Source organism: Podarcis cretensis (genome assembly GCF_951804945.1).
Source record: "Podarcis cretensis genome assembly, chromosome: 3".
Classification (NCBI taxonomy): domain Eukaryota; kingdom Metazoa; phylum Chordata; class Lepidosauria; order Squamata; family Lacertidae; genus Podarcis; species Podarcis cretensis.
Window position 1 is genome coordinate 65,700,112 of NC_137172.1, and position 16,274 is coordinate 65,716,385.

General features: G+C 41.7%; 1 protein-coding gene across 1 annotated transcript in view; it reads right to left on the reverse strand.

The window, feature by feature from the left end:
* Positions 1-16,274, reverse strand: part of ENPP1 (ectonucleotide pyrophosphatase/phosphodiesterase 1) — a 49,974-nt gene that overhangs the window by 16,013 nt on the left and 17,687 nt on the right. The window contains exons 4-10 of the mRNA XM_079970637.1: positions 14,924-15,049; positions 13,151-13,211; positions 9,278-9,375; positions 6,100-6,179; positions 3,969-4,088; positions 2,555-2,664; positions 1,652-1,717 (exon numbers count right to left, since the gene is read on the reverse strand). Coding sequence (XP_079826763.1) covers positions 1,652-1,717; positions 2,555-2,664; positions 3,969-4,088; positions 6,100-6,179; positions 9,278-9,375; positions 13,151-13,211; positions 14,924-15,049 — 661 coding nt within the window. The remainder of the gene's footprint in view (positions 1-1,651; positions 1,718-2,554; positions 2,665-3,968; positions 4,089-6,099; positions 6,180-9,277; positions 9,376-13,150; positions 13,212-14,923; positions 15,050-16,274) is intronic.

A 16,274-nucleotide genomic window follows, 5' to 3' on the forward strand; every position in this document is an offset into this window, starting at 1 on the left:
TTGAATCTCGCCTCTGCCATAAACTCATTAGGTGGCCTTAGGCAAGCCATTCTCCCTCATCCTTAGTCATGCCTCCCCAGATGAGAGATATGAAGAATAACAAGGACTGAGAATGCACTCCTAATCCTGCTACTGTCTGGCAGGTTTAATGGAGCAGTGGGGGCCCCAGCACATTCACATTCACATCCTTGCTAAGCATGGAAGGTGAAAGGGGGAAGAGAAATTGCTCCAGCAGTTGGGAGATGGTACATTGATCAGCCCTGGATCGGAGGCAATGCTAGCACATGATGGCAACAGGGCTGGCTTGGAATCAAAACAAATCGTCAACTGGCACAGCCCCTCTCTAGAGTTCTCTGCTGGTTGCCACTGCCAGGAAACTCACTAGAAGCACTTCCTGCTGCTCTTGTATTTGGCAGGCAGAAAGGGGAACTCTGCACACAGGTGGCACACAGGACTGGGCAGAGGGACATGTAATCCAACACCAGCCGAGTGCAAATGGGGGTTAGATTACTCTGCCACTTAAGCGGGTTAAGATTGTAACTAGATAATGCATGAAAAGTACTTGGAAACCCTTCAAAATGCATGAGAAGTACTTTGGAACCCTTGAAAATGCTACACAAACGATGATAAATAATAATAATGTGGCATGCATATATATGCGCTGGCATGAAAGCTTTTTTCTCCATGAAAGCCTGTGCTGCAATAAATATGTACGGCTTTATGGTGCCACAAGACCTTTCATCGCTTTTTCTGCAACAGCTTAAAATAACTCTGGAAACTGTTTGTTGTTCACTGAAGCAAAAACAACAAAACTTGTGGTTCAATGCAGCCCAACCCCATAAGCAATGAGTGGGCTGAACTCCCAAGCAGATGTGCATATGGTGGCAGCCTAAGACCACAATCCATGCAAAGTCAAGCACACATGAATCCTGCTGATTTCAGTGGGAAAGTGAAATGTGTACCCAAGTATCTGCCAATGAAAATTAAAGGGGATTAAGTGCCGATCATTAAAGGGGATTAAGTGCTGATCATGCTGTAACAAATGTACTTTGCTGCAAGACCCTATTTTTTCACATGGACCTTCTTCAGATGCTGCATCAGTACAGTGAAAGCTCATGGAAGCTCATGCCACAACTAATGTGTTACACTTTAATGTACCGCCACACTGTATATTGCTACCACAGCTACACATCTGGAGTTAGAAACTGAATACATATCTTACAGGTAGATGGAAACCGGCGTAACTTGGTGATCTTGCTAAAATGCACAGCATTATGCAGTGATAGATGTCCCCAAGATCCCACAAGCAGAATTCTGCCCAAGGGATGTTTCTGCTGGCAGATGAAGGTGTGGATTCCATCATTTCTCCTTCTACTGTGCTTCCCCTTGGTCTTGGAAATCCACTCCAGAGGACCAGGGGAACCCTCCAAAACAGTGAGGGAGGTGGCAAGAAGGATGGTGGAGAAAAAAGGGAAGCAGCAAAAATTTCTTCCTTCCCACTTCTGCCAGCAGGAGTCTCCGCAGGGTCAAATATTGTTCTGTTTGTGGAAGAGCCCAGTCTGGATCCAAGGCAAATAGCATTCAAGTTAATCATTGTCCTGGTTTTCTAACAGTTCTAAGCACAAGTATAGCTTTGAAATGTCATGCTTACCTTTCCCCTTCTGGTAACTGTAGCCATTTAAGAAAAGTCATTACTCTTTCTCCATACGACACTGACCTAAATAAATAATAATAATAAAAAAGACTTCAGCTCCAAAACACGGTGACTAGGTATTACCCATTAAATCTGTACAGGTGGATTCTGTTGTCCTCAGAGCATTTTTTAATGTTTGTGTATCTGCACTGAAGTACCTGCTTTATTTATTAGTATTTAAAGGTAAAGGTAAAGGTACCCCTGACCGTTAGGTCCAGTCGCAGACGACTCTGGGGTTGTGGCGATCTTCTCGCTCTATAGGCCAAGGGAGCAGATGTTTGTCCGCAGACAGCTTCCAGGTCATGTGGCCAGCATGACTAAGCCACTTCTGGTGAAACCAGAGCAGTACACGGAAATGCCGTTTACCTTCCAACCTATTTATCTACTTGCACTTTGATGTGCTTTCGAACTGCTAGGTTGGCAGGAGCTGGGAGTGAGCAATGGGAGCTCAAACCGCCAACCTTCTGATCGGCAAGCCCTAGACTCTGTGGTTTAGACCACAGTGCCACCTGCGTCCCTTTGTATTTGCTTTGTATTAATTCATTTGGTCTGGGATTCATTGGTGGAGATGATGAAGAGAGGAGGTGAAGATGGCTGAGTTGCAGTTCCTAAGAAAAAGATGGGTAGAGGCCAAGTGAAAGGCCATTTCTGTGGAAGATAGACATGGATGAGACATAAATCAAGGACGGATTGGATGAGCCTGCCTTGTTAAAGCAAAAGAAAAACAAATGACTATTTGATGAATTGAGGAATATGTTCTTCCTATTGTGATATTGGTAGAAGAAATAAGATGTGCTGTTTCAAAACTTTTTTAAAATTCTGGGTTTTTTGTATTTGTTGTTCGTCAACTTAGAGACTCACCCATTGTATACTTTATAGATGTCTGGAAAACTTCCATTAACGGCGACATCTGAACCAGGCCAAAAGAACGTGGCAGATTTTAGTCCTTGATACATAGCTGTCAACCAGAGCTGTATGAAAGGATAGACAATTGCTATTCATTAAGTCTTTCTAAAGATGAATTTTGTGAACTTTATTTTAAAGCTATTTATAGTAACATGGAGAGATAGGTTTTACCAGGTCAGGTCAGGTCAGTGACCCATGTGGCTCAGTGTTGTCTACTTTTATTTGCAGTGAGTTCAGATGTTCAAAGGTTTCCTGCTCCTGCAAAGCCCTCTGCGCTGTTTCTCCCTTGCCATCCTGTATACTTAAAACTGCCTCCTGGAATGCCTGTGTGATGCCACCTCTCTTACTTCCTCTAAATCATTCCCCAAAGACCAACCTTTTCTATGAATGTTGGCTCAACTCTCTAGTTTCTATGCTCTTCTCTAATGGAGCCACACATTTCCTGCTTAAAACACAGCTAAGTTGTTCTTTCTCTCAAATCAGATCAATTGATGTGTGGGTGTCGGGGAACTATATAAAAAAAGTCTGTTATAATGAACAACAGGATAGAGATGGGGTGGTATTCAAATAAGTTAGACTCAGAGTAGACACACTGAAATTAATGGACCTAATGGATTGCAGCTAACCTCCTTTCTACACCACTTGCCAAAGCAGCAGTGGGAATGGACTGACTGCAGAATAAACAGGACTGTGTACACAGCCTCTAACTAAGCTTAAGCATGTGAAACTGAAACAGCTGCACCAATGAGGAATCAATAAACTTCTAGTCTTTACCTTCAAACCCTCCATGGCCTTGGTCTCTTATACCTTTACTGACATATCCTTTCCTTTTGATGGTCAGTTATCCAGTTCCATCACCTGTTCCCTGAAATGATTTTGCCCTTACTGCTTTGCTGTCTGTCTGGAACTGCTTCACAAGGCACCTTTATGCAAACACCTTGCTTAATTTCCTTCAAACCCACCTTCAACCACAGTTCCAAAGATTAATTGTAATTAATACAAACATGTGTAATTGAAATAACTGGATAGTTCAATCCTGACTTCAGTTCCCTCCCCCCATCTCTTTTGTCTGTTTCTCTTGCCCTGAATTTCAGACTGTAAGCTCTTTGGGGGCAGGGACCTGTCCTCTTGTGCTCTGAAAAGTGCAATGCACACTGATGACGCTATATAAATATAGCAATAGTATAAATACATATTCAGTTAGAATAGGTTCCTTTTTTAAAAAAAAAGATAAATAAAAGCAAAAGATACTTACATTTTCAATTCTTTCATGGGTTGTTAGCATATATTATATAATATATTGGCATATATCTTTTGGCAGGAAGGGCAGGATATGAAATAAGTAAAATATAATATAATTAGCACTTACTGGCTGTCCTTGGTACCACTGTGGATTAAACTTCTCTACATTTCTGAGAGTGAAGATAGCATTTCTCTTTGGGTCGTACATTTTATTATCCACTAGACCATGGGATTCTGGGTATAAGCCCTGAAAAAATAAGATTAATTCATTGCATATGTATCAACATTGCTTCTGCTTCCAACCATCTGAGGACAAGGGACTGTATTTGAGCAATAACACTTGCAGGTCCAACCAACTTGACATACTGCTTATCTTTACTAATCTCTCCCTATAATTTCAGAAATAGACTGGAAAGAGAAGCTGCTGAATTGCAACTTATCACCAAACTTAAAACCATGGAGAGACCTGGTCTGAACAAAGACATTGGATTCTTATCTCATTATACATGACAAAGCCATTTTTCACCTTCTCACCCCTTGCTTTTTCCTGTAAGACCTATTGCAGTCATTAAGAGTCGTCAACAGGCTCATCACAGCTATCTGCCAATCACCCAATCCCACCACCCTTCTGAGTAATACCCCTCCCCACCTTCTCACTATATAGAAGGGTCTGGTGACTTCTGTTTCAGTGTATCTGAAGAAGTGTGCATGCACACAAAAGCTCATACCTAGAACTAACTTAGTTGGTCTTTAAGGTGCTACTGGAAGGAATTTTTTTATTTTGTTCTCCCTATAATGTACAGCCCCACCACAGTTTGGGGTGCTTGTAGGGCATACTCTCCATTCCCATAGGACATCAGGTTAGTAGGACACACCTCTTAACGAGTGTGGGAAGATTAACAAAGAGGCAGTGTTAATTTGAAAGGCAAGAGAGACAGAACAAGAAAGAGGGTAAAGAAAGGCTGGGATGGGAATGGTATTTCAATTAGCATCATGGACTCAAGGGGTGGGGAGAAGATATGTAAAGGGATGGACTGCTTTCATATTTTTAAGTCACTGAGTTTTTGGCAAACAAAAGGTTAAAATATACTTTAAAAAACCTAGCCAAAAGATATCACATTACACACATGTAAAATATTAGAAACATAAGTGTTCTGCTTCACCAGATTTTGTCTAAGGGCTCCTCCAGCAAACCTCTTTATTGATGTTCATCCCGATTTGCTTGCATGAAGCTTAGTTGGTGGTTAGCTTTGTCCAGTCCTGATTGAGCATTCGAGCTGTTTTGTTTATGGGCAGTTATATGGAAATGAATATTCATCCTGCATTCCTCCTAATTTGGTTGGCAGGGGGTTTACACACCTTCCTGTTAATCGTTTATGCACCCCATCACTTTCCAAACCACAAAATCTGTGGTTGTTTTTAAGTGGATTCATTGAAAGAATTACAGGGTACTTTAATCCACTTTAATTGTGCAAATATAAAGCTCTGGTATGTGACTGAATCTCTTCCACAAAGTACTGACAGTAACAAGGCACCCTAAATGGTTATGAGTCTCTAAAGGGTAGTCAAAATGGTGATTCCAAGATGTTGTTAAGACTCCAATTCCCTGCTACCCCTGCTCTCAACATACAGATGTTCAGGCTTGGGATTTATAGTCTTACTTGGGGGTAATTGCTAGTATCCAGGTGATAAAAAGATGATAACAAGGCTTAATTTGCTTTTTTCAGGACACTGATCTAATGTTTTACTTAAGAAATGGCATTGACTGAGGAATCTGAATTTGAGGGAAGCAGTCAAAAAGCACTTTCTGAGACTGTGAGAATGGCTAGTTATTAGCAAAAGGATAACAAGATTCATTAACTACCCCTTTTAGTCTCTGTCAGCTATCATGCACAAAGCAACATGAAAGCTCTGCCTTAGGCAAGCAGCTAATTTCTTCCTCCTCCGCCCCTGCCCACCTCTCTGAACTGGTCTGCCTCCTTGGTATTAGCATCTAGGCATTTCACAGGTACACATTTGCATTATGCATTTTCTGCAGTTATCCTTCTGTTTCCCACAAGAATCCTTACACTATTAACAAGCAATGGAACTTGAGAGCCAAAATTCTCTTAAAACGTGCTGACTGCAATATTGTACAATTTTGCATAACTACAGCTCTCTTACTAAATATATGACCTGAAAATGAAATAGAATGAAATCCACTTTCTACCTCCATAGGTTGTGTGTGTGTGTGTGTAGGAATCCCAAGATGCTCTTACCGTGACAATGCTGTAATGATTGGGAAATGTTTTTGATGGATACACTGGTCTCATGCCATGAGCGTATGTTCCACATTTTCCTTTTGTAGGAAGCAAAATAAAATTAGAATTGTCTAACAATGCCACATTGACAGATAATATATTTTTTCATACAAATACTTTACAAAGTGCTCTAAGAATATGACAAAATTGTCAATTGCACCAAAGGTCATTTCGCCAGCTGTATTTATGGATTGGTAGCTGGTTGGAGCACAACTGGCTTGCAGTGACAGCGAGTGGCAACTATATTCACATAAACTGTCTGGGGGAGCCATGGGGAGTTCCTCCCAGACAACCACTACTGTATAGCAATTTGTTTCTGTATAGCAAATCGCTACCACATAGCAATATGAATGCATCAACTGACCCTCAAAAACATAAAGAGAGTAAACATAACATAGGAACTTTTGACGCTAACAGTTTTCCACTTTAGAGTTCTGCCTCTTGTGGTTTTCAGTTTATGACCACCCTACATTGCTAGATCAATAAACTAAATCTTTAGAAATCTACAGAGACAGTCTTTGGTTTCTAGTGCTAACTTAAAAAGAAAACAAATAATCTCCAGAACTTATACTACCATAAACACATTCTAAAGAATGCCCTTCTCATCTCATTTCTTAAAGTAACATGCCATTCATTACCACTCTGAAATGGGTAATCATGGTCAAACGAATGGCACCTTGACAGGAGTCCTTCTGGGCTTTTATTAGGCCCCATGACCTTATTCCTCCACTCCTCATCCTCTTTTCACACTATGGGCTTTTCAGGTTAAGGAGCAGTAGTGGATGGCAGAGCAGGGTGATGGCACTTGCCTGACCTTCCAGCAGAGGAATCAATGCCACCAGCTCCTGCTGGTGTATTCGCACTGTGCTGGCCTCGCCACAGCCTTGTACCTCCCATTCTCCCTTCAGGTAATCGCTGCTACCCTACCACCCACTACTATTAAGCAGGATGAGGAAGCATTAGGTAAGACCTGAAAGAAGTCCAGCTGACCCTCCTAGGTAAATCCACAAGGACATTCCTTACTGTATATTCAAATAAATGAGATTTTCAGAAACTAGACATGCAAACATTTTGCTTCTTTAATTCAACTCACGGAAAATATTTGGTAATCATGTCAAAATTAAAATATCCAACATCCCCTCTGTCTCAGAATGATAGGAGGCTACAGGCTCAAAGGTTCAGAACAGGGTGGCCAACATGGTGTTATTGGACTCCCAACTCCCATCAGCCTTAGGCAGCATAGTCCATGGTTAGGGATGACAGGAGTCTGGAGGGCACCATACTGACTACTCTTGCTTTAGAGTTTTTAGACCAATGCTATGTCATGCCACCTTCCAAATGAACTTAGCCTGTGTTTATGTGACAGCTGTAGCTAATAAACATAGCAAAAGAAAGTTGTTATAGAAACTGGTTTGTGTGCATGTGTTTGTACCTGTTCCCTGTTCTGATTAGCAAGCTAATTCAACATAAATGCTTACATTATTGTAAAATTAGAAATACTGTGCTGTTGCCAAAACATGTCCACTGAGCACTTGTCTCTCACTCTCTTTACAACTTTTTAGATATCTAAACATTTAAACAAAGAACTGCCACGGAATTACTATGTTGCTAAGTTACAGGCTAATTCTGCCCCCTGAATTTTTATATAGTCAATCAATGCTCCATTGTTTTCTCAGTATGCTGCATACCACTGCATATACTTTGCTCTTGCAGTGCTACACACCAGTATGCATAATGGATATGATCTAGAGATATGCAAGCACAAGTATAATGATGTGATGGAGCTTTCACGCACAATGGGGCTTTCCATCTCCCCACTGCAACTCTCTATAACACACACACACACACACACACACACACACACACACACACACACACCGCAAAACAAAAACACCCACTGCTCCTGATGAGATAGGACACAGACACTAAAGCAGGGTGGACAGATAGAGGGGAACAGGAACAGAAGTCAACATGAACAATTTAGGTGAGCAAAACTGCCTTTTGTTTACATACAGGACTTTCTGGACTAAAATCATAGGCTTTACCTATAACAGCTTTAAAACAGGCTTGTTTGGTTCACTTCAATCTGGCAGAAGCCCCCGCTGGAGGTCAGGGCTGGCAGTGGTTTCCACCAATTACTCTTCCCCTCTTGCTACCTCCTTTGTATTCTGGAGATTCCCAGCCACCCTTCTGGAGCAGATTTACAGGAGGCACAGGTGGCTAGAGGGAAAAGCAGGGGTTGTCTTGTCTCTCTCTCCCCCCCCCCCCAACTCTCCCAGCTTGAAATTCAAATAAATAAACCATGTGTTGGGCATTTGTTGTGTGAGTTGCTGCTTTATTTTTTTAAAAAAAAAATCAAGTCAACTGAAATTCTTGCTTACTATATTCTATTTTTTATGGGACGCAGGTGGCGCTGTGGGTTAAAGCCTCAGCGCCTAGGACTTGCCGATCGAAAGGTCGGCGGTTCGAATCCCTGCGGCGGGGTGCGCTCCCGCTGCTCGGTCCCAGCACCTGCCAACCTAGCAGTTCGAAAGCACCTCCGGGTGCAAGTAGATAAATAGGGACCGCTTACCAGCGGGAAGGTAAACAGCGTTTCGTGTGCAGCTCTGGCTCGCCAGATGCAGCTTTGTCACGCTGGCCACGTGACCCGGAAGTGTCTCCGGACAGCGCTGGCCCCTGGCCTCTTAAGTGAGATGGGCGCACAACCCCAGAGTCTGTCAAGACTGGCCCGTACGGGCAGGGGTACCTTTACCTTTTTATATTCTATTTTTAATATTCTTCTGCCCTCATCCCCAATACTAACTCCTTAAGAGTCCAAGAGTCTTGTCTCGCCAAATTTTTCCATGTTTTGAACTGTGGTCACTTTCAAAATGATCGCTGTCCAGCCACAGTAACAGTTGTTTAATCATGCCTGCCCTTCATAGAATCCAGGCTTGGCTTCATCAAAGTCTCTCTTGTCTTTTGACTCATCAGCCGCTATAAAACTGCCACCCTCATTTGGGTCAAAATGAGTTTACGGGAAGTGTGAGAAGCTCATGAGAGCAGACAACATGTTCAAGGGGAAAGTACTGTTTAGATTTATTATTACATTCTTAATAGATCAACATGCTGTGGCTCAGACAGAGAAGCTACTCACGTAATTTGTTAATAACAGGAAGAAGTCTACCCCATGTGTGCAAATACTCAGCTCTGAATCCATCCAAAGAAAACAACAACAGTGGAGGTTTTGAAAACCTGAGCAATTAGAAATGAGACAGTTAAAGGCAAGAATTTATTAGCTGTTCACTCTTTCTCCAAGTACTCTTTATGCCCCTTTGGGTGCTCTCCCCCATGTGCTCATAAATAAGAGAGCGGGATCACACCCAATGACTCCACACATGCCATCATGTCCCTGCTGTCTACAGATTGAAGGGAAAGTCTGAAGAGGGGAGCCACTCTATATGCTTATGCTTCCCTGTGATCCAGGATCCTTTGAAAGGCCGGCAGAGATGCAAAGGTGAGGGCAGGCGCCAGCAGCCCTCAGTCACCTGCTCCACAGTTTGTTTGACACCTGAATAGGGTTAACAGGCACCAATCTCACCAATTCTAATTTTTAAGAGCCACACATTTAGATAAATTCAAGCCATACTTCCAAACCCTTTTTCATTGTGTGAAAAGACTGAACATCTAGACATAGGGTAGGCAAACTAAGGCCCGGGGGCCGGATCCAGCCCAATCGTCTTCTAAATCCGGCAGACAGTCTGGGAATCAGCATGTTTTTACATGAGTAGAATGTGTCCTTTTATTTAAAATGCATTTCTGGGTTATTTGTGAAGCCTGCCTAGTGTTTTACAATGACAAAAAATGTGTGCTTTTATTTAAAATGCATCTGTGGGTTATTTGTGGGGCATAGGAATTCATTTTTGTTTTGTTTTTCAAAATATAGTCCAGCCCCCCCACATGGTTTGAGGGACAGCCCCCTGCTGAAAAAGTTTGCTGATGCCTGATCTAGGGGAAAAAAGCGCTGAACACATAGCAAGGAGCATAATGACATATGCTGCATAAGGGGCTTCAAAAAATGTTGCCATGAGCCTAGCTAAAGGCAACTCTAGTGCAATAAATATGCTGGAAAGTTCATTTACAGTATCTCCTTGGTAACTACAATGAGTCCTTTCAATTTATTTGCTTCTTCAAGTTAGTTTCCACATTTTAGAAAGAATGGTAACCACAAGGCACAGAAGTCAAATAAATATAGAACAATAACATATTGTTAATTATAATTTAATAAATATATCCAAATATAATATAATGCACTGGAAATGATATGTAAAAGCATATAATTTAAACTAGGGTTATCATAAGTACTAACTAGTAAAAAAAATACATTCATATAGAAATCAGTCCCTGTAAAACCTTAAGATTACAATACAATCACATTGTTGGAGGGACAGCGAGGAGTGGTGATGGGGAATGGCATTCCTAAAGGGTTGTCATTAAAGAGAATGGCAATCACTTGATGTTTATATAAGAGGTACTGTAATGAGCTCAGACTGGAGCCTGAAAGATTTAGGAAAAATGTCTGGGAAACCTGCGGAACTGGTTGGGCACTGGTTAAGCTAATTAATTAAAAGAATCTCAATCACTGGGGATCTGTAAGAACAGGATGCAAAAATAAGAGATTGAATTAGTTTTGATGGACTTGACACATTTAGCTAAAATAATTGGGTGATCTTTTAAGTTTACCTAGGTATTCACTATATACCAAAGTACCCTCTATTGGAGAGGAGCGTTTAATAAGATAGACATGCTTCAGGCAGGTTTTCTGCTGCTACCAGTGGATTTGGCTTGATGATCCACCTCTCTAAGTCAAATGTAGTGATGAAATTACCAACGCTTTCTGAAGAAAGTGTGAAAGGAGTTCTGTACTTTTCTTATGAGCGGATGTATCATCTGAGCTTCACCAAATCTGTTCTAAACCTGTCATCTCAAAAAAATGGGCACAAAACACAAACAAAGGCTGAGAGAATATCCTTGGGATTGGGGTTAAGTACCCAGAATTCTCATATTTCTATAAGAATGTTGTGCATTTACTTTTCAGCAGGCAACTGATTGTCTTCTGTTTAGTTTTTAGCCATCATTCCTTTTCTCTTTTGCAAGTTGGATAGCACCTCCACACACATGCTCTTTGTTCCATACTAGAGTTTATTTTATAGTCAAGGAAACATTTAAATAGCAGCAGATTTTATCATGGTAAGGCTGCTCTCTGAAGCACATTTGGTGGGAAGTAAGATTCATCAATGGCTACTAGCCATGATGGCTATGGTGCCAGAAGTGGAGTGTCTTGAATACTAGCTGCTGGGAATCACAAATGGGAGGGGAGTACTGGGCTTATGTCCTGCTTACGGACAACCCAGAGACACCTGGTTGGCCACTGGGAGAAAAGGAGGCTGGACAAGATGGTCCTTTGGTCTGATCAGCAAGGTTGTTTTAATGTTCCACTGAAATTAGTAGGACTTCTGAGAAAAATGGCTAAGCTTGAAGTGTTAGTTTATTATATACATGAAATCTTTTTAAGTTATATTCCTCAGGCAGCGTAGGAACTTCAAATCAATGCTTAGTGCCAATTTTTTAACTGAATGAAATGTCTAGCCAATTTAAAATAACAGGTTGGGAAGTAACTTGTTTCTTTTTGCAAATTGTCTTCTGGTTTGGCATTGGTAAGAAAAACCTCAAGTTAAATATAGTACGCTACTCATCCAAACTGTTTCCCTTTGGTCATATGTCAATCAGTTTGCCTCATATAAGTGACTGTTACGTCCAAGAAGATTGATAGCTTTGCCTTGTTTACAATGTTCACAAACATTGAGAATGCATCCAGACAAAACACCAGGATTCTTCATTCCACAAAAAGAGGCAAAGCAAAACTCCAGTCAGGTCTTATCAAATTGCACTACCTTGCTCTACAAGATGACAATGAGTTTTCCAACACTGAGTGGACTTGGGTTAGCTGCTGTCACTGAGAACATGCATGCACCTACCACCAGACTTGTAAATAGGAGATACACTCCAGGAAATACATTTGATGGCTGAAAAACACTAGCCTTGGCAACTTTGAAAATTAGCAGCTGTGAGGGTATGTGATTACTTTTAAATGTTCTTAGATATTCTAAATATTTTTAGATATTTTAAAAATTGTTTTGAGATGTTTCAGTTGGTCTTTAAATTGTTTTAAATATATTTTGTTTTGCTTTAAATTGTATTGTTTTGACTTTTTTATGTTTGCCACCCTGGGCTCATTTGGGATGAAGAGTGGGGTGGGAATTCGTTGAATATTTATTTTAACTGGCTATATCATTTAAACTGGCCCACATCATATGCCTAGAAGGGCAAAACACCTCCAAATGTGATACTGCTTCCTTCTCGGCTGCTCTTTTGATTCTCAGTAGGTAAGATCCAGTCCAAGTCATATATATTCAGGCAACAATCCTATATGCACTTACTTGGAAATAAGTCCCCTTGAACAAAGTGAGACTTGCCCCACTAGAATTCCAACTGGAATCCATGGGATTAATGTGCTTAACTTTAGCTGGGTCTCTCCCACTAACATTTGTGTTGATGCTTGTGGGAGCAATGACTAATTCTAGTTGGAGCACAAAAAGTCTGAATACAACCAGTCTGGGCCAAGCTTTATGATGAACAGCTCAATCCTTATAATCTCATTAAAAATGTATGGAAAACTGGGAAAGGAAGAGTCTGGAAGAATGGTTTAAAGCATAGGTGGCTGTTCATTAATGGCTGTTCAGATGGTCCAACTCCCATCAGCCTCAGTGAACATGAATCTGGGTCAGGAAATGAGCAGGGAGCCAATGCCAAGGGTAATATATATGAAGAGAGAAACTTACGTCAGGAAGGATGGCAGGGAAAAGAGAATGTGACACCTTCAGAAGTTGCTGCACAACCACTACAGAAAGATTTACAGTGCCACAGCACCCTCTCTTTAAAAAGATGCAAAAGATATACAGATTCTTACCCTTCTGGGCACTGGGGTTCATTTAAGTCCTCACATTTTTCTTCAAGCCAGCTTGTCCTTCCTTATTTTCAAAAAGAAGGATATCAGTATATTATTCAATTGTTAGTAGCATTCAATTATGTGAAAGGGGAAAACTGACTTGATATGAATGTATGGGAAGTTAAAAGCAATGCATTCCTGAAATTGAAACCCATCAACATGGCCATTTAATGCATTCTTTAAAAAAAAAAAAGTAGGAGTACAACTTCAAGGAACTCATTCTAAGATATAGGTTGGGAGCCAAAGAACTGTGGGATTGGGGCTTCTGTTTCTTGAAGAAGCTGCCAGTTGCAGATGGTATGTTGCCCTCCCCCCACTCACCTACCCTCTGGTCCATCACACTGCTGCTGCTTATCTGGAGGTTGACAGGAAGGGCCAAGCAGCAGGGAGCTCGGCATGGCACAAATGCACCAGCAGGAATGTCAGATTGGTTCTGCAGGTGTGTTTGTACTGCACTGACCTCACCACGATCTTCTACTCTATCTCCTAGTAAGTAGCAGAGATGTGCTCAACTGGAGGTCAGGAGAAGTGGTGGTGTCCCATCTGCTACTGTGGCTGTCCCAATACCTCATAAAAAGTGCCCCCCAAAGGAATTTAAAGCAATTTAAGATATATAATGGGATCCACAGTTCTTTTTTTAAAAAAAGTTTTAAAACAAAAATAATAATCGTGTGGGAGTGTGCACCTAAGCTACATCTTGTATCTCAACGCTAAATAGCAGCAATTAAGAAAAGGTCATTTTGAATATTGACAGCATTTCTTTTTAACCCCCCTCCGCTGAGATAATAAGCTGTAATCTTCAAAGTGCTTATTCCAGCAGAGCTGGCCTGATGGCTGCTGCTTCCCATATCATTATCATTATCATTATCATTATCATTATCATTATCATTATCATTACTAGCTATAGGAGCAGTCTTGGGACTTGTGCCCATTCCCATGCTGCACCTTCAAACTCTGCTGCTCAAGCTATTTTTCTCTTAGCCCAATGCAGCTACTGCTGGTGAGCCAGACCATGAAAAGTGGCTGAAACAATGAAACACATGACAGAAGGATAAGGAGGATGGAAAGTTCATCTGCCGCCACCCATGCTCCCCATTTGAGGTGAAAATCAAATGCTTCATCAAAAGTCCCTGTTCTATATGTGAATGGTGGAGACCTGTGAGTGACAAAATTATTTGGTTGGCCCCATTACATCTAGACTGGTCCGGGGTGGGGGGGTGAAGTCAAGATTAAAAGGATTCTTCAGCTACACTTAACTGGTGGGATTGTGATTCTTGAGCGGCATCCCCCAAATCCAAATAGCAAGCCCATTTTTGAAGGAGAGAAGACAAAACCCAACAGAATGTACCCTAATCCTTTGGGCAATTCCTAAGATTGCCAGAATGCTGTTGTGGAGTCTGTGTCAGCCCTAGATCAGGAAGAACCAGAATAGACTCCAGATGGAGCCTGCCTGAATCGCCTGAATATTGGGCATAATCTGCCACACTTACTTATTGTTTTTCAAGCACAGGCTACCTGACATAAGAGTTGTTGTTGTTTCCCCCCATAAAGTGTCTATGTGCTTGACAACTCCAAGTATGGCAACAGTAGCTCTTTGGATCTCAACCAAGGATAGATTTCCTTAGATTTTTCAAATCAAAGCAGCTATTGACGAAGTACAGCAAATAACCCAGTCCAATACTTCCCTTTCACAGCTTTTAACCAGTCAGCGATAAAACAAACATAATATTTTACCTTCACACACTGAGTAATAATTGACACAGCAGTTGTTATTTTTCACACAGTCTTCTGAACAGGAGCAGAGGTACTCTGGCCGGTTCTTCTCCCCACACCGAAATTTGGTACAGTTCCATATATGAGCTGCAAATGCATGGAACCCACCCCACTTTTAGTTAATTATGGCTGAACTGGGTATTGTGTAGAAGGATATCTGAATGCAATTATATGGGTACAAATCAAAGGAGCCGTCGTTTCTTTGCTGGCACTTTGGTAGATGTTGCCTTTATAAAAGCTAGTCATTTTAATATCATCTCCATACATCTAACTCCAGGTTTGGGGTTGTTGGCAAGGTGCCCATATGGAAACCTCCATGTTTATGATCCCCCCCCAATCCCTAGCAGTCTTAACTAGCAGATGGGGGCCTGGGTACAAAGTAGTAGAAGTCACCACTTCTGCTACCATTGGTGGGCAACCACACCAAAAGAAGAGTGCCACCTTCTATGCTATTCTGACTCCTGCAGCCTGTTTAATTTGTTTTCATTTGACTTCCAGCCCTCCACTGACTATCAGGAAAGAAAGAAAACAATATGGGGCTGCGGAACCCAGAGTAGTACAAGGCAACCATGCTTTTCTTCCATTGCCAGCACAGGCAGCTCACAGTAGCACAGACAGCAGCTCCTCCCCACTCATCATCTTCTCCATTCCTTGCCCAGAAGATGCTTCCTCTTTGCCTATCCACCTTGCAACTTAGAAGAGCCACTGCCTGCATTCCTCTGGGGAAGATGGGGATGGCAGAACTATCAGCAGGAAGCAACTGTGCAGTACAACAGCTCATGTTACTTTGAGCAGGCAGGCAGCTACAGTGGAAGCAGTCAACAGAGAAGCACCACTCTTTGCACTACTCTGGGCTCCCCAGAGCCTTACTTCTTTTCCTTGTTCCCAGCACTCAATGGAGCACCAAGAAGGAGAAAAACAAAGAGTCCCAGAATGGTGCAGCTGACTTTACTTATTCAACATCTTTACTTATTCAACATCTTTATCAACGACTTGGATGATAGACTCAAGGGCATCCTGATCAAATTTGCAGATGACACCAAACTGGGAGGGGTGGCTAACACCCCAGAGGACAGGATCACACTTCAAAACGACCTTGAGAGATTAGAGAACTGGGCCAAAACAAACAAGATGAATTTTAACAGGGAGAAATGTAAAGTATTGCACTTGGGCAAAAAAATGAGAGGCACAAATACAAGATGGGTGACACCTGGCTTGAGAGCAGTACATGTGAAAAGGATCTAGGAGTCTTGGTTGACCACAAACTTGACATGAGCCAACAGTGTGACATGGCAGCTAAAAAAGCCAATGC